The 21,988-nt window shown below is 36.6% G+C and overlaps 1 protein-coding gene across 3 annotated transcripts in view; it reads right to left on the bottom strand.

The window, feature by feature from the left end:
* TFPI (tissue factor pathway inhibitor) overlaps nt 1–18,871 on the bottom strand; it is a 47,073-nt gene extending 28,202 nt beyond the window's left edge. For 2 of the 3 annotated variants that reach the window (XM_009290965.2, XM_009290966.2), the window contains exons 1-2: nt 18,674–18,871; nt 6,236–6,355 (exon numbers count right to left, since the gene is read on the bottom strand). In XM_009290965.2, coding sequence (XP_009289240.1) covers nt 6,236–6,350 — 115 coding nt within the window. In that variant the 5' untranslated portion in view covers nt 6,351–6,355; nt 18,674–18,871. Of the gene's footprint in view, nt 1–6,235; nt 6,356–13,512; nt 13,523–18,673 lie in introns of those variants that run through there. The other variant, XM_019475038.1, reaches the window with a different exon arrangement.
* Between the last annotated feature and the right edge of the window lie 3,117 nt (nt 18,872–21,988).

Genomic DNA, 21,988 nt, shown 5'->3' with positions numbered 1-21,988 from the left:
AAAAAAAAAGGATGAGGACAAGAGTTTACATAATCATTGCACAGCTTCCTACTACTAACTAGATTAAATTTCCAGTTTTTTAATTAAAAGAACCCACAAAAATCAGGCTTTACGACATGGTAAAAAGGAAATTGATATAACTAGTACCTACCTGCTCTGTGGATATCTAATTTTAACATATAAAATCGGCCTTATATAATCTTTAAATGAAATGCACAGCTGAGATAAATCCTTATAAATACTGAGGTCAATGGAAGTTTACTAATTTTATTCCATTTGAGCCATTGTTAACTCATACATTTAAATCCTTGAAAAATTAACAACCTTTATTACACAATTACCACCAACACAAAAAGTGTAGCACACAATTAATCTTCCAAAAATTGACAATTTGGTGTTAAAATACAGATTAAGAGGACTAATTTCAAAATTCTCATTAAATATTCAGTCCCTAAACCAGTTTGTGACTGTTTCCTCATTAGTGAAATTATATTTACAGATGTTGAAGTTTGGAAAATAGATTTGAAAATATTATTGAAGACTGTCTAAGAGGAAATGTGGATGGATTAAAACATTTTTAAGAGATGTTAAATTCAGTAAACTTCCTATGGAGCTCAGCTTGCCAAACAGATTTCTGAATTCTGTTTCTTGCCATTTTCCTTATCTGGGTCTTCCCGAGTCCATGAAGAATTAGGATTTTGGAATCACAAGAGATTCCAAGTTGGACCTCAAACGTCTAAAGTTCTCCAACAGGTTTGGGAATCCTTTGGAAGGGACTTAAAAAGGCTCAACTTCAAAAGTTGAGAGGATATTGCACTGCAAAATGAAACTTTGGAATTCCCCCACTCAGTAATAGGGAAAAAATGCCTTCAAAACATCAAAGTTTTCAGTAACTTCTGGAGTAACTCCTGAAATGGTAAAATCAAACATTTGGAGCTCCACAGAAACAGATCCAGCTCAGATGCGGTTGGGGTGAGGGCTGGCAGCTGGTTGATAAACATGTTATTTTCTTGGCACACAAGAAATGAGATCTCCTACATGACCTGTGTTAGCGACCCAGTTCAGTCTAGAAGAGGTTGTGAAAACTTACTAGGTTTCCTAACTACTGGAATTTCAGACATGGGGTTATGTCAGCTCATTTTGCTTGCTACATTATGCCACACCAATGTTGTGGGCTATCAAAACAGAGATGGTGTGCAAGCATAGTTGCAAAACTACACAAAGATGATGAACAAATGGCTTAGTAGAGTTTATCTTAGGAACTTTCTGGTCTCAACTCCTAGCCTATTTCCTGTCAAACCCACAGAACTAAATCATTGTTCTCCTTACCTCCTAAGGCCTTCCCTCTGCAGTCACAGTGACACTGTTACCACTGTCAGATGCACTGACATCTGCTGCAAACATAATGGCTGTCTGTGTCACACTTTTTGGCAATGAGACATTTATTTGCCTAGGAGTGCTAGCAAGTTACCATACTTTGGCTAAAATCTGTACCCTGTGAAACCCTCAGGGGCCAAACCCTCCAACTTTGAACAATAACCAAGTGACTCTGAAGAAAGAAGTCTCAAAGGGATTCATGGGAACTGAATCATTCTTGTGTCTGGGAACAGTGAAAGAATTCTTCCCCATTATTTTACACCTGGGAACACTTAACTCACGCAGATGATATAACATTAGCTTTCCTTCTCAGATTAGCGCAGCAGATGAGAAGGCGAGTGAGATCGTATGGCCAGTAGATCTGCATGGATACAAATCTGCCTGTACTCATTTCACATGTGGAATATACCTTGAGAAAATGAATTCTTAGTATAAGGCCTCCTCCTCTGCTCTTGAACACTGGAACAAATTGTTCCTACTACATTTTAGGTCCTGCATGAAAAGCACAGGATATGACATTTAGGGAAGATGTCTGTCAGGAAGGTCAGTGAGTATTCTTCAATAGAAACATGGGAAGTTAAAACTGGAAGGAATTTTAATGGAGTTTCTCATTCAAGTTTTGGCATATTTCTAATAGTATAAATACCTTGAGACCTTTTCTGACTGATGTTCAAATTACTCCAGTGAAGTAAAATGCCCAGCAACGTGAAGCAGCCAGTTCCAGTATTTCACTACCCTTCTCACAAGACAGGCCTTTTTTGTAATATACAGCCTAAATATTCTTTATTACGTATTAAATCATTTTGTACTTCCTTCAATGCATAGACAGAATAATTAAAAACCATCCAGTCTTTCTTTAGGAAGATTTTTGTCTCTTCTTAATTATCCCTACACTAAATAAACTCCCTTCCAAACTTTTTATTGGCCTTGTTTTCTAACCCTCTTACAACACTCCTTTGGATCTTTTCCTATTGGTCTGTCTTAAAGTGTGCTGCCCAGAGCTGAACATGATCCTCTACCTGAGGCATCACTGGTGCCAAATAGAGTGGAATAATTATCCTTTGTTTTTTTCTTAATACATCACAGAATTACTTGCCTTTTTTTTTTTTTTTACAACAACATTGCATTACTTTTCTAATGCTCTGCAACTTCCACTTACTTTCCAGCAAATATAACCTTGTTATACAGGTGCATCAACAGTTATTTTCCACCTTATTTTTATGAATGCGTTGACTCTCCTTCTTAAGCATAGCACGTTGCATTTGTCATTTTAAAAAGAAAATTAGTTTAATCGTCCACATTGGATCTGGCCCTGTTGGATATTTATTAGTCATCCAATTTAGGCATCTGGTCCAAATAAACTTAGAAAAGTCCTATAGAATTATAGGACTGTACTACCCTAGACCAAGAAAATTGAGTTTGTTTTGCTAGAAATACATTAAGTAATGGTTACAGCTGATGCTCAATGTCACACAAAAGTGATTACATGACATACTAAAACCAAAATAAAGCAAAGCAAAACCTCCTCTCCTCACCTTCTCCCACCCTCCTCAAATTTTTAATTTAATGACTTTATTACATCAGCTACATAGGTTTTCATAACAGAAGGCACCAAGTGCCCATTGCTCTGTCTTAACAATCTTTCCGCTGTTTACCACTTACTTTCTGGTAAGTGCAAAGTAATGCTGATGAAACGGCTCACAATGAGCAAGAGTTTAGTGCAGGTGTTTTACATCACTGCCTTCTTCCTCCATTCCTTCAGTCTTCCTATTTTTGGCAACTGCCAGAAACAGGATACCGGCCAAGACTGTTCCCACACAGCACAGCCATTCTCGCATCTATTGTCATTCACATGGCAACTTTTGCAAGTCAAGACATGGCTGTTTAACACACGAACAGCTACTATCAACTAACATGCAGTAATTTCATTGAGAGAGCTCTAATAATCTGCAGTTAGTCAATGCAAAGCACCGTTATCACTTTACTAGTAAGCAATATAATATTACAAAACCAGAAGTGGTGAATAACGTCTCTAATCCTCTTACATGAATACAAGTAAAACCAGTACTTTTTCCCCTGGCTGTAGGCATAATACAAGACTAACTTGACTTTCAGACTCTTAAGGATAATCTGCAGGGCTGGCTGTTAAAAATACATCCTTTTAATTAGAAAGTGAACTGATTTCTGTATTATACCTACGGTACAATAGATATGAAAGACAAGAGTATTATTGCACAGTTGCTTTTCAGAACAGAACTATATAAATTAAATTGGGAAAATAAAACTTGGTCAGGAATATTTCTGACTTTTTGTGTAAAATACTTTCTGGGTTTTTTTGCTTAGGTTGTGTGTTCTCAACCTTATATGACTTTCTGTGGTTATCCTCAGTTATAAAGATACGCTGTCATCTTTCCAGGCTTTCTTGTAAATGTGTCTCTTTGATAAGTGATATCAATACTAAGCACCTTGTCACTAATGAATAGCTGTTTCTTCTCTCTTCATCATTGTCGCTTTGACAGCTTCCCACCCGCACACTGTTCGGGGCTCTTCCTATCCATGTGTTTCCTACCCTTTCTTTAAGCAGTCACATTTATTCTCAATAAACTTCCACATACGAATAAAAAGCACATTCAACTTATGAGTCATTTTCTTCAGGCTTTGGAACATCAACTAAAGTGCTCCCAACCACATAAGGTATTACTGAACAATACACATAAACTAGTTGTTTTTATATCTTTTATTTTTGTTATCACCTTTATTTATTGGTGGAAAAATGACAGTTTTTGCCAGAAGAGAACAAATTGAGAATCCTTTTTATCCCGTTGGACTTGACTTGCAACCTTAATTATTACTGTAATTTAAATACTAATAAACAAAAAACCCTCTTAGATTCACAAAGCACTTGTGCCCAATGTGATCCAAAAGTATGACATTACAAATAATAGATGCACATAACTTATTGTATCCTTTAATACCTGAAATTTATTGAATCTAGGGTAAAATATGTCAATGTTTTATAACTATCTAACTCAGAAAATAAATCCTACCAGTGAAATTGCAGCCTACAGAGTTTGTACAGGTACATTCACTGAGACCAGAATTTCACTCTTAAGAAACCACAAATATAATTTTAATTAGCAACAATGTAAACATTTTATAGAAAAAGGGTACTACAAAAATATTTTTTGTAAACAAAAAACAGTAGTCACAGAAACAGGGTCCTAGTTTAATTTCTAAGCATCACATTTGATTTTTTTTTTTTTTTTTTTACTTTGGAATACAAGCCCAAAAGTTGAGAACTGTTCCTCACGCTAAATCAGTTACTGGTTGTATAATCTTAAATGACTGGTTGTAAAATAATCAGTGATAATATAATGCCCAATAAAAAGACTATTTAATTTCCTTGAGATTATTTTCTTATTGTCTTTTATCAACAAAGTAAGTAAATAGAGGAAAAAAAAAATCCAGCAGATTTCTTGTTCTGGTGATGAAGTGTGTTATTTTAACAAGCAAGACAATTTGGCCTTCATAAACTGCAAGCTTAGGCTAAGGATTTTTATAAAACTAAGAGTTGCAGGGTAGAGCAAAGATAAACGTGACCTTGCCCTCAAACAAGAAGGGCATTTATGTACTTCAGGGTTAAAGAGAAACAAAGTTATTCTGTATGCAACAGTCTTGACTACACAACCACGCTAAGCATATGCTTAATGCGGAACGGTGCATACCTTATAATTGTAGTGACTAATTGTGACACAGTCCTAAAGCACTAGCTTCATTTGTAGTATAGCCATGATTGTGCACAATTAACATTTTTGTCTCAAGGAACACTGCTGCGAAAGACTGATAGAGAGAAATAATCTCAATGGAAATCAGACAAGACATGGGCAGATTAAGTAGAGTGCCAACATAAAAAAAAAGGTTCCCCTTAGCTGCGTTTCCAGTTAGGCTTCAACATCAGACCTGTCAAATGGGAGAAGTATCCACTGCACGGTTCTCTGCAGCTTAAGAAAGCGATCACAATTGTAAATCATTTTCTCAAAGGAAAGAAGAATATTTTAGTACGGCCCAAAAAGTGTATTTTTGCCTCATCTGCTTTCTCAAAATTGTCTGGGAGGAAACTAAAATATCTTTCACAATGATATCCAGTATAGAATTTTTACTCACCTTACTTAATGTCAATGAAGTGAAAGTAAACAATGATCTTACAACGGTAAGAATCCGAGAACCTCCCCAGTTCTAACAGTCATACTTCTGACATCATTTTTCTTAACAAAAATCTCTTTCTAACTGGCGAGTTTTTATTTATCCAGCCATATCAAATCACTTGGGGCTATACAAAGAGCTTCTTCAAGGCCCAGAAAAACAACTAGGGCAGTAATTGCATCACCTTTAGACCAAACTTAGCAAAGTAACTGTGACTCGAGAGCTGTGCACAGGACAGAGTAACATCAGTCTACAATGTTATTCATCATGTTTCCGCTCCATTTTCGTGGGGAGACAAAACCTGAGTTTACTGGCTGTATGGTTTTTTCCCCCCTAAACACTGAACTTTTCCATGGGTCCTAAAGCACAGCTTTAAGGGAATAATCTTGAAATCTAACACACTGTTTGATTAGGATTAGAAGTTCCAAAAAGCATGGGAAACAGAAGCCTTTACAGAAGGCAATTTTGCTAGAGCTTAATGCAAAATTCTGAGCATCTCCCTGTTAGTTAGAAACTAGTGCATTTTTAGCTTAGTTCCACTTTCAAAAGTTTCCCAGAAAAATTCTCAAGTACAGAATTACATCTACAGTGCATTTTAACATAGTGAGTTTTGATATTTGAGATAGCTTTATGTGACATTTTTGTAACCTCTTACCCAGAACTTCCTCTTCTTCGCCGTCATCTAAGTCAGCAGTTGCATGCCCAGTGATACAAACGAACAGCAAGATAAAGGTTAAAGGTAAGGGACATCCCTTCTTTCTTCCCTTCATCTTTCCTGTACAACATATAAATGACAATATACACTTCAATCAAATTCCTTGAGTGCTCTGCAAAAGTCATTAGCAGGGTAGTGCATAGCCATAGGGGTACATACAAACTGGGAGCTTTGGAAAGAATGTGAGTTATGTTAGTATAATTATATTGTAAGCACAATGAAAAACAAGACAAGATTTATAGTTGTGCTCAGCTGATTGCAAGTCTTCTATCCCATCTCCAGTACAGATGAGGCACTGCTATTATCTTTATTTTAAGCCACAACTGAAATCACCTCCCAGAATACATGATATAAAATGTAACACTTTGTACTTTTAACGTCCTGATCAGTTTTACACTATGTATAGTTGGCTGGCATGTCCAGTCCTTCCAAATAAGTTTTACCCTGTCTGCAGATCCTAGATTCATTGCCACAAACATAGGATTCTATTTTTAACAAATATTTCATCAATTTATAGTTACCCATCAATTTATAGTGGACTTTTGCGTAAGTTGCATTTCATAGGAGTCAGTGAACTTTTTGCAACGTGGGCTTCAATGGTTTAAGAAGTATTTTGTATCTTGTAGATCCCTTTAATATTGAATACCTCACTTAAGTGCAGAGCTACTATTTTTCACATAGGATCAGTGCAACCATAGGCATTCACACAAAGAAAATACTTTTATTCCATGGCAGCTGGCATGTTCAAGTTGCCAAAGATGAGGTTATGCATGCACATATGAGAGTACCTCTGGAAAACTTTTGCTGTAACTTTTTTAGAAATACATAAAGTCCAACTAACTAAAAGTTCCTTAAGTATCTTTTAATTCTAATTAGAGAATAAGCTCAATATCTCCTTTAGCTACCAACAGCTAGATTCCCTATAGATATCCCCTTTTCTTAAAGTACGATACTAAACTTTGGTGAATTAATATTAACTTAATAGAAATTAAAGATCTAAGGACTAGGAAGTTCCTAGCTTTCAGACGCTGTTTTGTCTTTAACGTTTTTGTTTACATGCCTGTGAAGATAGCATGTCTGCATCACCTAAAACAGTGAGGGCAGGAGGGCCTGTGGGAGGAGATGAGATGACCTGTCACTGTGCTTGGGATACAGCTTTATAGTAGGAAGGCTAAAGAGATGATGCTGAAGTGGCAGGTGACATTAAGAGAAGTCACGTTTAACAGATAAAACTTTTCTCTGAGTGATATATCTTTGTCTATGAAGTTAGAAGTAAATCATAGCTATGGTATCTAGGAAAACACTAGCAAGCAACGATGTCTCAGAAAGGTGAAATTCGCAGAGATTAACCAATTTGCCACAGCCGCTCTGAACTGTGCCAGAGCCAGAAGGTGCAGCTGTATCTTCAACACCACATCAGAGCCAGAGTTTTCATTTCTCTCTTGACAACTTACCAATTTTTCCTTCCTGCATATTCAGTGTTTTCCTAACTTGCAGCATGTGTAGTAAAAAAGAAACGCGTTCTTAAAAATAAGTCTTGGTGAAGTTACAGACCAGACCACGAGTAGCACTAATTACTTGGATAATTTTTTAAATTGACAATTCCCTTTGGACGGCTTCAGTATATATTGTAGTGAAAAACACTGAGAGGTGTCTTCATTCTTTTTTTTTTGTGTAAAGGAACAGAATTTTGGGATCAAAGGAATTTCTATGTTAGCCGGAAAATATGACAGTGTTAATTTTTGCATCATAATGCTTTCCTGCCAAAATAAAAAAAAGAATGCATTTGTCTTTCATTCTGTTTAAGCTAAATTTTTAAGCTTAATTTCTACGTAGACATATAAAATCCTTTATCCAGATAAAGTTTGGCAAAATAATTCAGATCTCATTTTGTGCTATTAATCATGATTTTTAAACAAATTTTCCTCAAATATTATTTTTTACTTCTATGAACAAATTCAGAAATTGTTGCTTTCTACTAGAGATGTAATAACTACTCTTGGAATAGAAACCAACTTGTTACAAATTCTGAAACATTATGTAAACTATTTTCCTCAAATATTATTTTTTACTTCTATGAACAAATTCAGAAATTGTTGCTTTCTACTAGAGATGTAATAACTACTCTTGGAATAGAAACCAACTTGTTACAAATTCTGAAACATTATGTAAAATGAGAAAACATGCAAGAGCTACAATCACTCATTTTCAGGTATTTTTCAAAGAAACAGAAGTAGTGTCCTTATTCATGCTTCTAACTAGAGCTCGAGTTTTACATTCCTATACTGTTTTACATATTAAAACTTAATCTAATAAGGTATTATCTTTCCCCTTTCCTCAGCGACAAATTTCTAGTAATCTGTTTGCTCCATTCAGAGTGAATAATCCATAAATAATTTTTCCCCAACCTCTTTACTTGAGGAATTACTTATGGGCCGCTTGGCTGACCAGAGGATATCCCTACAATATTGCTAAAACACAGAGGAAAAAATCATGGCACTGTGCTATGGATTTATCAGTTATCAGTTCACTCTAACATGCCAGATGTTTAGACTTAATTACATTAATTAATGCTGTTTACATTTACTTGTGTACCCCATCTGCTCTCATTTGCCTTACTTCTTTTGTCAGTCTGTTTGGAAGTCTCTTATTTATATGTGATAATTATGAGCTAGTTAATTATTTCCATTTTCTAATGCCATCCTCCTCCCAGCTGTTGTCCCAATGGTATCTCATCACTGACTTTTTAAAATATTACACTATTAAAGGAAAGGAAGAGTCCTTCCCGAAATGCTCATTGCTATCCACTGCATACTTTTGAGTTAAGCACCCAACATTAGCATTAGCATGCTCTCTCTTTGGGATGTTCTCAGCATTTCTTGTCATTATTCAGGTAATTTTCAAGTTTTCCAATCAATCAAAGAACAGATATTCCCTCTTCATTTTTTTCTGAGTACAGTACACACTATAACTTAAACTGAAAGCAAAGTAACTGTTCCAGACTAAGGGCAATGGGCAACCTTGAAATTACTGTCACAGCTTCAGGAAGTTTTCCCTGAATTTGATCAGCTTCTGTGAAAGTGGGTGAAGTTTAATGCCAAAAGATCCACAGAAATAGATCTCTTTATACACTACCTGGCAAAAATAGTCTTAGACTTCAGATGCTAGAAATAAATCACATAGGTAATAAGCAAAGCTTTTTACATATCAAAATAATACCATGTAAGAGTATAACAGAAATCCAAAATAAACCAAGAAAACATCTTAAAAAGGAGTTCCATTGACTGTATTTCTGCACAAAGTGATTAGAGGTAACAATGTTTCTTTTCAGCTTTCAGAGTCCATTCTATGATTGCCAGGAACAGACTACCTCTTACGATGCATTTGGCCTAATACCAGATTTTCTTCCATGCAAAGCTTTGTGGTACATGGCCTTGGAAGAAATTTACTTTTTTATCCAAAGGTTAGAGAAATAGTTACAGCAAATCTTTTTATTCACCCCCAATAAAAAGTCCAGTCATGCTTTAAAAGAGGAACAAAACAACTGCGTACAAGGTAACCTGAAGTTGTCTAAGATTATCTTTATGATTTGAGAGACATCCGAGTTATGATGTTTGTTGGACATTAACTAAAGTTAAAATAAATCCACAACTAAGAAAAATTGTATGGGGAGAAATATTAAGTAAAAAATTTCAAACAACTGCACAAGAATAAGTACTTAGCATTGTAATATAAATAAAGTTGGTGACAGTTTGACATCATCTAGGCTGAATAAAAGCAGAAATATCATCAAATATTCAGATTTGATACTTAGATATATATACTTAGATATATAGGAATAACAGATCCTAAGCTTTCACACTTTGCCTGGCTGCTGTGAGTTCATGGGAATGAAAAATTACAAAATACACTTTCAATTTTAGTTTTTGAAATGACATGGGAAAGGGTAATTTTCTAAGTACATTGTTTTCCTTAGAAGTTTTAATTTGTAATCGTTGGCACAGTTGTGACCCTTCATAAAGGAACTTGCAAATTATCCCCGACCTCAGTTGCCCATGGATTAATTCAAAGTTTGCCCCTGGGCTCTCATTTTCTATATTTGAGTTTTTCCAAACACGATGGCAAAACTCTCACTAGTTCAGAAAAATTCTATTTGAATTTGCTTTTGGATCACTCAAGTTGAGGCCTTGGTTCCTTCTTCCAGGATTCTGCAGAGTATAGATTTAGATTGCAAAATCTAGTAATCCATTTTTACTTAGTCATCCAATATTCCCAAAAGCCTGTTCCCAAATAGAAGAAAAATATAGGAAACAATCAGCCAAAAATGGAAATCCTCAATAAGTTTCTATTTTTCACTTGAAGATGACTCTTTAAAAATAGAATTTAGTATAACATGAACTACCGTATATAATTGTCACTCTGTGATTATGAGGATAAATTAGTGCATTTGTACAGAGAACAAAAATCTTACCAGGGTACAGTATTTCTATTCTTCCACTCAACTCCTACGTTACCCTGAAGAACGTATCTTGTGAAAAGCAGGGCTTCCTGATGCTTGGGCAATTTCCCAAGAGGGAAAATTTAGGCTGTATAACTGCATATCTGCCTTACTGCAAAGTCTACTGACCAAACGTAATCTCCTTTAGCTTCTTGCTAACCTTCCCCCAAGGTCACACATTCCCAGAACATTGTGTCAGGTATGGGTGGAGGTGGGATGAAGGGGGTGAAGGTTTTAGTACTGAAATGCTTAAATCCTTCTGTAGCTTAATTATTTCTTATAATTCCTAAAGGAAGAGTAAGATCCAAGATCAAAGTGAACTTGGCACTGCTTTTTCATTAAAGAACCCAAACCCTGGAGAAAAGTCCAAGTTTTCTGATTTAATCTTCAGCAGCCCAGTAACAGAACTTTAAAGCTGTAAGCCTCTTATGATATTGATTTTATTTCCTTTTTTAATGCATTCTGTTTATTTTTTATTGCATTTATATGGAAAGCACAATTCAAAATACTTCATCTATGACATTTGGCTCAGTAGAATATCAAATGCACACATTTGTGAAGGACTGTCTGTCGTGGGAAAGATAGGAAATGTTTTGAGTTTAAAAGATTCATGTTAAATGGTTTGATTATTTAGGCCAAATTCTGAAAATCTCTGGGAGTAAATATAGCTCCTTACTCCAGAAGGGTTCTAATTTAGGACAGCCAAGAATCAGTCCAATATTAATACCGGCTGTTCTTGACATCAAAGTGTCATTAATGCAGTTTTCATAAATTCCTAAGACATTTCCTTAGGAACTGGCACTCTACTGCTCCCAAACTACCTACCTTTTGAATGAGACATTTTTATATCTACAACAGACAACGTCTAAGTTACTTGACAAAGGGGATCAAAGATCTGTGGGTAATAACTGACACTGATTTATTTACTGGTTTAATTAAATGTCTTCATTTGTGAAAAATGCCATTAGCTTCCCTCAAGCTGGAATATAGGTAGACAAAGCAGACCACAAGAAATCAAGGAAGTTCCCAGTAGTAGATCCTTATTACCTGGTCTTATAACCAGGCCATTTTTATCCTGACACCTAAACACAGAAATATGAGAAAGCCCTCAAGATTTTTTTTGTTAAAGACAGTCAAGTATAAAACTCGGTGTGTTCTCTGTGCAGTTTGCAGCCTCTGGAGTCAGATCTTTTATGTGTGTATATATATTTACTTAGCAGTCTCTTCAACACCAATTTCTACAGTTACCAGAATGTGTAGAAGCAAACATTTCTTCAGCATGGTATTCATCTCTAACTAGCTAACTGGAAAAGGCAAAATAAAAGCTAGCATTTCCGGTAGTAGCCAAAAAAAGCCAGCTTTAGAAAATGGCATAAAGTGACATTGTAATGACTGTAGAAGTGACTCATTCACACTGACAACCCAGGAAATGGAAGCACACAAAAAAAAAAAAAAAAGAAAAGAAAAGAAGGCAAAGGATATAAGTAAATAGAGGAATGAATAGCAAGGAGATAGGACGTGTAAAGTCAGAGGTTGAATTTAGCACAGCCTAAAATTAAAGAGAAAAAGGACTAATTAGACAGGATTATAGCACCTCTGATATAAAAGCAGACCTTTTTCAGTTCACTATACTTCACAGGCATTATATTTGCCCTATAATATCTTGTACTACCTACTAGGACTTGTATGACAGAGATTTAATTAGACTGTACCTGCAGCATTGTCTCCCAGCTGGCAGTCAGTGAGTTCCCTTAACAAGTGTTTTATTACATGTGCTATTTTGCAGCTGTTTGAAGCATCATGTTTTTTCATTTACTTTGGAGTAAGTATGAAGAATGAAGTAAGTATGAATTCTATCACCTCTGCTCTGATGTAAACTGAACAAAGAATGACGATACATACATAGTTTTGTAAGTCCCAGAGTCAGTGCTGGTCTCTCATTCAAACTGACTTCTGCCAGAGCAAAGCCTTGCAGTGTCACAGTAACTTAATAAAAAGGGAGGCAGTCTACTGTGGATCATCAGCACGCAAACATTACTGATTGAAAGCACGAGCTATGGAGAAAATCCAACCCCCCCCCCCCCCAACTTATCTCCCTCCTGTGCCGTGCAGTAGCAGCCCTAACAGTTTGTATCAGTCCTGAGACCAGAGACTCCATCATATTCCTCCAAGAACTTCAAAATTCCCTCTTGTTGTGAAAGAGGATTTTGCTTGGTTACCAACCTTTCATCATTTAACATAAACGTTGACTTGCTGCTGCACTATTCCAGCCTCTTAGATTACCAAGTGAAAACTAGGAAATGAAGTGAAAACTGGGGAGTGAAAATTTAGAAAAACAAACCCACTTTGGTTCTGTTTGCTTTAAGGTTGTAAATGCTGCTTTGCAAACACAACTGATAAACTAATTGAAAAAAAAACATTGATATGTTTTGAAATTGAAACAAAAATCCCCCAAAATTAATAAGCCTACCACAAGAACACCCTTCTTATTTTACGTAATTATAGACTGCTCTTACCTTTTCACTTTCCTTTGTCAACTCCTTTCGCTTGTGCTTTAAAACTGTTTTCCATTTTCCCAACTTAGCTCCAGGACCTATTTATTCCCTTCTCCTAGTCAGCTCACACCTGGCAGCAGGTACTTTTGCCATCCTGTCTCCACTCAGCTTCTCTTGTGACACAGCTAAGGACCCTAATTTCTCCTCCATTGAGTTCTCCTCACCTGGCTCAGTCCGGGCCTCATATCCATGACATCCATCACCCAAGAGCTGGGAACTGGATATATTCTGGAAGGCAGAGAGATGGTGAGAGTATGCCTTGGCAAAAGTAGCCTGCAAGTAATTTTCCTAACTCCCTGATCATGCAGTGCAGAGCACCTGATGCAACAGTCCAAGTGAATTATAAACTCTGAAGTTCAGAGTGATTTTTAAAAACAGCTGCACTTTTCACAGGAACACTGGATTTGCCTACATCAAGTCATAGAACTACTAGTGATACCTTTATGGAGAATGACAAATGATTTTGTAGCTCCTTCTACCAGCCATAGGGAAAAAAATCCAAAATAAAACACATGGCACAGGACCCAACATTATGAGCTTTTCATGAAGGACATAATGAGAACATTATTTGAATTTCACTTTCCACCTCACAGAAGACTGATTCAAACAGAAATAAAGAAATAAACCACTTATTTATTTAGATGTGGCAACTGCATCTATCTGACATGCCACATCCCAAGCCGACGTAAATCTCTACTCCACATTTACAGCCTGTTTTCATTGTGATGTAGCTTTCAACAGAGAAAGGAAATATTCTTTTGCTCCTACCAAAATATTTTTTAAATGTGGACTAAACCAAATTACTAGTTTACAGAATTTCACAAATCTTAAAAAACAAAACACCAAACCCACCATGCTCAAACCTGTACTACTTGGACAGAAACTACCTGTTTGTAGCAAAAATATAGGTCATACAATCCTGTTTTCAAACAGAGAATGCCTTCAGCATCCTAATAATAGCTACTCTCAGAGCACAAAAGCCACTAGCAAAACAGACAAGCAGCAATATGAGTTATGGTTTTAGGAACACAGCATGGCAGTCCCAACATTAACATTATAAAGCCTCTAGCCTGTTTTTTTCTAGCAGTTTGGACTTGAAAAGTATAGTGTATGTTTTCAAATCTCAGCTGTGCTTATTGATAAATAGTCATGTATTTAGAGGTCAGTTAACTTACCGCAACCTTCTTTTCTAACGGAGAGAGTCATTTCAGTGCTGTATATTTGTTATCAACCCAGTTGTGCGTAATTTCACATTGTACACTCTACAGAAACACAACTACTCGATTTCACTAAAGCGAAGCTGTCAGTTACTGAAAATATAACAGGCAGGCATAGGAGGAAACTACCTTCCACATTGATATCTCGCGTGGCTGATTTTTACCATATCTTACTATTAACATTTTGTAACCTCATCATCACACAGATTACATTTTGCACGCATATCAAAAATCAAAATACAAGTTTCCTTGCTTTCTCAAGCAAGTTTAGCTCACCCTGTCTATTTTCCCAGCTGGAGACACCACATAAATTTCTACTGCAATGGATGTACGAGCTTTGGATCATCACACAGGTGATGTACACAGTGCTGTAATTGTCATCAGTGGGAATACCCCCAGATTCAGACTGCTTCAGATTATCACCCTACAAATACTTAAAACCAACATGAAATAACACTGCCATAGAAAAGAAAAGGTCACATCCCCTTCATCTCCCTCCATAGTACAGATCGTGTACTTCTGGTGGCAGTGCCAGCTTCTGTGGACGTAGAGCATTCATCAGATGCGTCTCAGAGCACAGAAAACTTTAGCCTCATCTTTCTACACTACCTTTTCTCTGACTGATGAAAGCATAAATCATTGTCCAGGACCTCATTATGTTAAAGATTGTATGAATATAGAGGAAAAAGATTGCTTCTCAGCTAAAGTAGAAAATGTTTGCAGAAAATGCTAATGCACTTCCGCAGACCTTTCTGTGATGTTCATAAAAAGTGTGCCAGCTAAGTATTTCCTTCATATAATACTTGTCTTTCTAATTCACTTGCTGCAATTGCTCTTTTCAATAGAATTGTTTTAAAATCAGTTCTTTTGGAATGCTCTATTTTCTGGAAGAAGGTTGAACTTTCTTGTGTCCAGATCATATCCTGGGTCAACATGTTCAAATGCCTAGTTTTATTTTTTCACTAAACAGTAAATCAAATTAACGAGTTAACTTCAGAGGTATACTCAGTTATGAACGGCACATGTCAGGGAAGATGACAACAATACTACAGATGGAAAATGAACAGCTGTATTAACAGCAACAGGATGTAATTAAGGAAACCGAACAGAGGAGTTACAAGAGAAAATTAAAAGGACTAAAAATAAGTCTATTTTGCTGTGAAACAACTATGAGAGGAAAGGAATTATACAATTCCCCATATGGTTTTGCTTCATTCTGTCCCCAGGGGCACTCTGTCCCTATTGTAAAGTAAAAACAGTTTCATAAGAGAAACACACAGAAGTAGGTAATTTGTCCCTGCTTTTTAAGACAGCTCTCCCTGGTTTCAGTATGAAGAACAGCTTTAGATATCAAGATCCCATCTTCAAAACATCTATCCAGTTCTGGTTTCTTTAGGAACTGTTAGCTTCTCCCAGTTCTTAGAGAGAAAATATGACTGTTCAGAATGTAGCCCAAACAAGGAGCAACAGAAAGTACTGGAATTAGACAGATTTTAAACAGTTTGCTCCAAAAGTGTGAGATATGAGACTCACGTAATTCTTGAGGCTCCTAAGCTCTACTGATGTTCTGTTTTTTTATTTTAAAATTTCTTTTCTTGTTCCTGTACACACGCTCTGACTCTCTCTGGCAGACATACTCAGAAGATACTGAATGCACACAAACAAAATCATGATATTTACAAAGCACTTCAAGCAGCTACCACTTTATTTTAAAATGTAGAAGAGAGTTATTGCCAGAATCACCTTTTTAAAGTAAATGTAGGTGCTAAAGCAGCTTCCCAGAATGTGAAAGACAGTGTCAATGTCTCTTTTTTTTCCCAGAGGAGATTTAATATTCATGTTTCCAGAAACTATTCTAATCCCATTGATATATCGGTGAAAGCAATCTGTGTTCTCTGCCCTAAAAGTCATTCAAGATCCACAGGGTCACACAAATAGCATAAAGGATATCAGTGCCCTTGTACTGGAGAACAGACAATCTGAATGCTAGTGTCTGCTCCTGTTTATGCACTTAACTTGGAAGGGTTATTGGAGAAACATATAAACAGTCCTTGAAGCTAGATCTGGAATCCAGTAACTCTCCTTCTCTGACTGTGGGTCTGGCCTAGCTAGGGGTGAGATTTCAAACTCATTAAAGGCTCTGGACATGTCCTCTGAAAGCCTATTACTAGGAAGCTTGTTCTTTTACACCTTTGCTTTGTTTCCTAGACACACTGTATCTTGGGCCACTTTTCCCCAATCTCTCAGAATTTCCTCTCTGACAGAAACTCTGCCTCCTTTTTGTACACTCTCCCTCATTGCCCTTTAGATCTGACACTAAATCCTAAAATAGTTAACAACAATTTATAAGTTTTTACCATTAGACTTTCAAAACTAACTCTCTGATGAGATTAAGGATAGATAAATTCAATGCCATTGATTGTTCTACCTGCCCTGAGTCAAGAAGATCATAAAACTTCAGTTTCCAGTTATTCTGTGTTTGGAATATTAGCTAGGTGAGTTTTCCTTAGCAATATTAGTAAATGCAGGCACTGCACTAAAAGGCTAAATGCACTTTAAAGGTCATATAACTACACCAGACAGTTGAAATGCATTAAATCTCCAGATTGCAAACTATGCAATGCACAACGTAAGGCTAAACATAAAGATTACTGAAAGTCAATTTAAAGCACGCTTGGAGATTCTCCAGCATAGAAGTTATAAAAATTTTAAAGACACGTATTTATCAACCAATTGCCCACATGGCTAGTTTCTAATGAACTCTTTCATGTGGGACATAATTTGACAGGAGAAAAGGCCAGAGAAGAATGTGTTTTAATCATCTTTACCTCCTCAATATTGCTCTAATTGTGGGCATTACATACAAAGTAAACTTGATTACCATTCTCAAATTCAGCTTAAACAATAATCCAAATTAATTTACTGTGGATATAGATACTTGCTGCCTTCACAGACAATCACAAACTCCCTCCTAGTAGAATTAAAGAATGAGCAGAAGATTACAAAGGGAAAAGGCTGACAATTTTTCCCAAGTAGGTGCCTAGCAATTCCTACAGCATGCCTTTGCTGTTCATATCTATACTGACAGCTGGACTTCCTGTCTTTGCGTCTGTCCATAAGGCATTCAGGAAGGAAGGTTTATATCTTTACATGTTTTCCATGAAGTACTTTGATGACTAATTTCTAGAGTACTGAGTCACATTGACCTTTCACAGACTCCCCCCCATCCAAAATGTTAGTTCTCCCTACTCCACTTTTTTATTGTTACATGCCTTTTCCTCATTTAAATTGTATTTAGATTTTCTAAAACATAGTTATTTAAATTTTAGCTAACTTTTTTTTTTTTTAAAGTACAGGCTAGTATCACTGTTTTTCATTACACAGCTACTGAAAATTAAGTTTATGTCAATTCTTCTAAGTAAACTATTACAAAAATCACCAATAATATTTTGGGGTTTTGGGGGTGGCGGGGTGGTGTTTGTTACATTGCCACCACTGTAAGCCTCATTCACTACCCTCCTCATAGTTCAAGTGGTTTTAGTTTCTTGAGAATTTCAATATACACTGTGAGTGAAATTGGCTTATAGTAGCATCAGCTTAATTTGTTTCTCCTAAAATGTTCTCATACCTCTCAAAATATTAATTGCTTCAAATGTTACATGCCTTGGAAGGATTTGAAATAGTCTGGCAGACCACTCTGTCTGAATCAAGCCTCCTTGGAGCTACTGTAGCAGAGAAATTGTTTTAAAAAACAAGAGCTTTTTTCCAAACTCCAGCTATTGATCAAAATTAACATATTCACCTTTAGGATGGTTTTCTTTCAAAGAACTATCTCGGAGCTCAAAATATCTTAGTCTGACATTCTGACAACAAAGGACTAGCTGTATTAGTAATCATAACAGTATATTCATTGTCCTACTGTTTCAAATTTACAGAGGAAAAAAGTCTCCCTTTTCGCAGCACTCATTGCTGGACTTTGAATGTAAACATCTGACTACTGCATCTACCACATTCTAAAGAAAACATAACAGTAGATACTCCTTTCTGCCAGCTAAAGAAAAAAAAAGCGCTCTCTTGTAAAACTGAAAGTCTGTTACAAAGTACTCACCAAACTCCTAGCAACAGTCCTTGGAGAAAGAAAGAATTCCTGAATCAGTGCTGGATATGATCCTCCCCTACTAACTCACGTTGAAGGGGTGTGGTGTAAAGCTACAAAGGCAGGATTGCAACCTGATCTTCCTAGAGCAGGCTCCTGCCTGTGGATTAATCAGCTACTCCTTCTTGCTTTTTGTAGAGCACATGGGTTCACTCTGGGTAGAAGTCAGAGATCTGCAGCAGCGGCAGGGACGCTTCCTGTTTAAAGTTTTCAGATCTGCCTGCAATTTACAGCAACTGTTTTCTAAACAGCACTCGCTAAAATGAAATGCACTTTTAAAGATGATAGACAGTCTGTAGGATACTCTATTGATTGTACCTTGCAGGCTTTGATATGGCTCATGAGGATGCCATACTCGCTGCCTATTTAAGAGAGATATGTTGTAGTTTACTGTTGGTTTTTGTTTGACTGTTCGTTTTTAAATAAAGCCATGGTCTTCACTCTAGATCCGGGCTACATTCATCACGGTATCTGGAGCTGTACTACAAAGGCTGTTCTGCCTTCAGCTAGAACATACCATCTATTTACAAATCACGCTAGTATGTGCTAAAACTAAAGTTAAGCATCATTAAGAGTACCATGGGTGAAGACAGGGATGGGGACTCTAGTTGTAAGACTGAGACCTTGTAACTTGTGGATGTAGAGATAGACGACCAGAATCCTAGTCCTGGGTTAATGAATTAAACAGCAACTGAGACAGAAGTAAGAGCTGAAGAACAGTAACTTACATGGTTAGTAGCTGTAACTAATTGCAATTATTTCAGGGCAAAGACAAACAGGTGAGTTAAATCACTTTCATTGAAGATTTGTATTCATCTGTTCATCACCATCCTGAAACAGACTGGAAGTTTTTGATAGTCAGATAACAGATTAGCTATCTCTGACACAAGCAGAAGTGCTCCTGGCAGCTTCTTAGCTCTCCTGCCTGTTGCTCCTGACCGTAAGAATGTCTGTAATCCTTTTGAGGGCAAAGTCAGTAGTCAGCTGAGTCTACTGACTATTAACTGGGTCAATAATCAAATGGATTAACTGTCCTGAAATGGACTAGAAGCACTCACAAAGTAAAGGGGCGGTTTAAGTGCTGGTGGTGGGAGTCTACCATGCAGTTACTAATTACCAACTCCTAGCTCAGATAAAGCAAGAAGCAACCCAGCTCAGGAGAAGTTGCTTAAATGGAAATGGTCAGTCTGTCATTTGTGTGACACCGAGCCACTGAAAAACATATTTTGGTGGCCCATGTATTAAGAATTGGTGTCTGGCAGTGCTATCCATAAATCTCTTTAAAGGTCACAAGTAAGACAGCCCAAAACAGATGTACTAAAATGACATCACGATTTAAAGAAATCTCAGTTTGTTTATTTATAATAGAAACAAAACCAACTAGATTTCCAAAAAATGAAATACTTCTTCATTTGGCTTTTCTTAAAATGCATCTATGTGGATGAACAGATATAGTTTCAAATTTGCTCCACTCTACCAGGCATTTACAGAGGAGCTGCTTTATATTTAGTCATACCGGATGCTGAATGGTCTGAATTTACCAGTCCATGAAAACATATTCCTAATCTAGGGACTTGACCTGGTCAAAACTTCAAGTGGGCTTTTTTGGTTTTAATAAGAAATATATATTTTTTAAAAGTGAACATTCAAACTGTGTCATAATGTGTCAGCATCATTCTTTCTTTTCCCGCAAAATCCCACTCAAGTCACTCAGATTTGATGTACAAAATAATAAAGTAATTCTGAAAGAAATAGTCCACACAGACATGAAAAACAAGAAAATGCTACAGTCTTAAAACACATTTTGTCTTCTTTTGGTCAAATAAGTTGAGAATCACATATAAAGAAAAGTATTTTGGGGGACATAGAATGAAACCCCTTATTTTGATTAAAAGTTAGATTAAGAAATCTTTGGTAAGTAATAAAACAGGATAAGAGTAAAAATACCAACATGTGTATGAAGAGCACATGCCCAAAAGAAAAATTCAAAGGAAACAGTATTTCATTTTAAGATTAATATTTTTGCTTTCTATCCTGTTAATGTCTCTCCAGTTCCCACGTGCAGTCCTCCTAACTTAGTTGTCAGGAGGGTCTCTGGACTCCTTTGCATTGTAACCATAACATAAAAAGCTTCAGCTGAAACTGGAATCAGATTTTGAAGATGGAAATAAAACTGTTTTGAACCTTTAGTGGGATCAAAGAATTCCATTCAGCTATGACCTGTCCTAGACAATCACACTAACCCCTGGCTTGTCCTGAAACCTGCTGATAGCTTAAGACCGTTGTCAATAGGTCCACAGTGGAAAAAGTCCCTACAATTCTAAAAAACATTTTTTGTTTCTTTTTAGACGTAGCTTTCGAGATCAGCGAGATGAAATCTGAGAGCTCTAAAACTAGTCACTGAAAAGCACTTTTCTAAGGTCCTATGGGAGTCTAGAAATCTCTCAAAAAGTAAAACTTGCAAATCACAGAACTCACCAACCTAGCTTCTCCTTAAGATATCACGTAACTGTAGTTACTTTTATTAAGCTTTGTTGCTGTTCTGAAGAACCCAAGAATCCTTACTTAGGGAATTTCTATGACATTATCATTATGTTCTCTCTTCATGTTTATTTACAGCATGTGCTACATGAATCAATTGCCAATACAAAGATTACATTTTGGAAGATCACCATTTCCCATGACTTCTGAGGTCAACCCACAGAGTCAAGCTCTGGCCAGTTATGCAATAGTAGGAACTGTACATGTTATTGAATCAGTGTGAGAAAAGACCATTTACAGTACATACATCAGCAGGCTAGCTACCAAATTCTGCTTGTTTTTCACAGATTACACTGGCATGCAGCAGGGCCAGTACAAGCTTAATATTCCAGCCTCCTTTACAGGCTGCTTTCTGCTGGCCTATTTTGAAATTACTTGGGTTTGACAGTCAAAGGAAAGTCCAGAGAGCATTTATATGATTTTTCTATAGCCAGGATAGCTTTACTGAGGGATTACAACCCCAGAACATCACAGATTGGAGAGGGGCAGAGGAGGCCCAGCAGGAATGTCTGAAGGATAGTAAACAAGACCGGCGCTACTGAATGTATTCCAGATCATTCATATCACTGAGAACTTCCATAAAGAAATTTGACGTGAGCACAGTTTATACTGCATTTCGATAAAAAAAAAAATTTGACTTACAGCTCCATTTTTCATGACCTCCATGCCTCACTGTGTATCAGTAAACAGATATATGCAACAGTACAGGTAGAGTAAACTAAGAGA

The sequence above is a fragment of the Aptenodytes forsteri genome, unplaced genomic scaffold (genome assembly GCF_000699145.1).
Source record: "Aptenodytes forsteri isolate BGI_AS27 unplaced genomic scaffold, ASM69914v1 Scaffold318, whole genome shotgun sequence".
Lineage (NCBI taxonomy): Eukaryota > Metazoa > Chordata > Aves > Sphenisciformes > Spheniscidae > Aptenodytes > Aptenodytes forsteri.
This window is presented reverse-complemented; position numbering and strand designations above follow the sequence as displayed.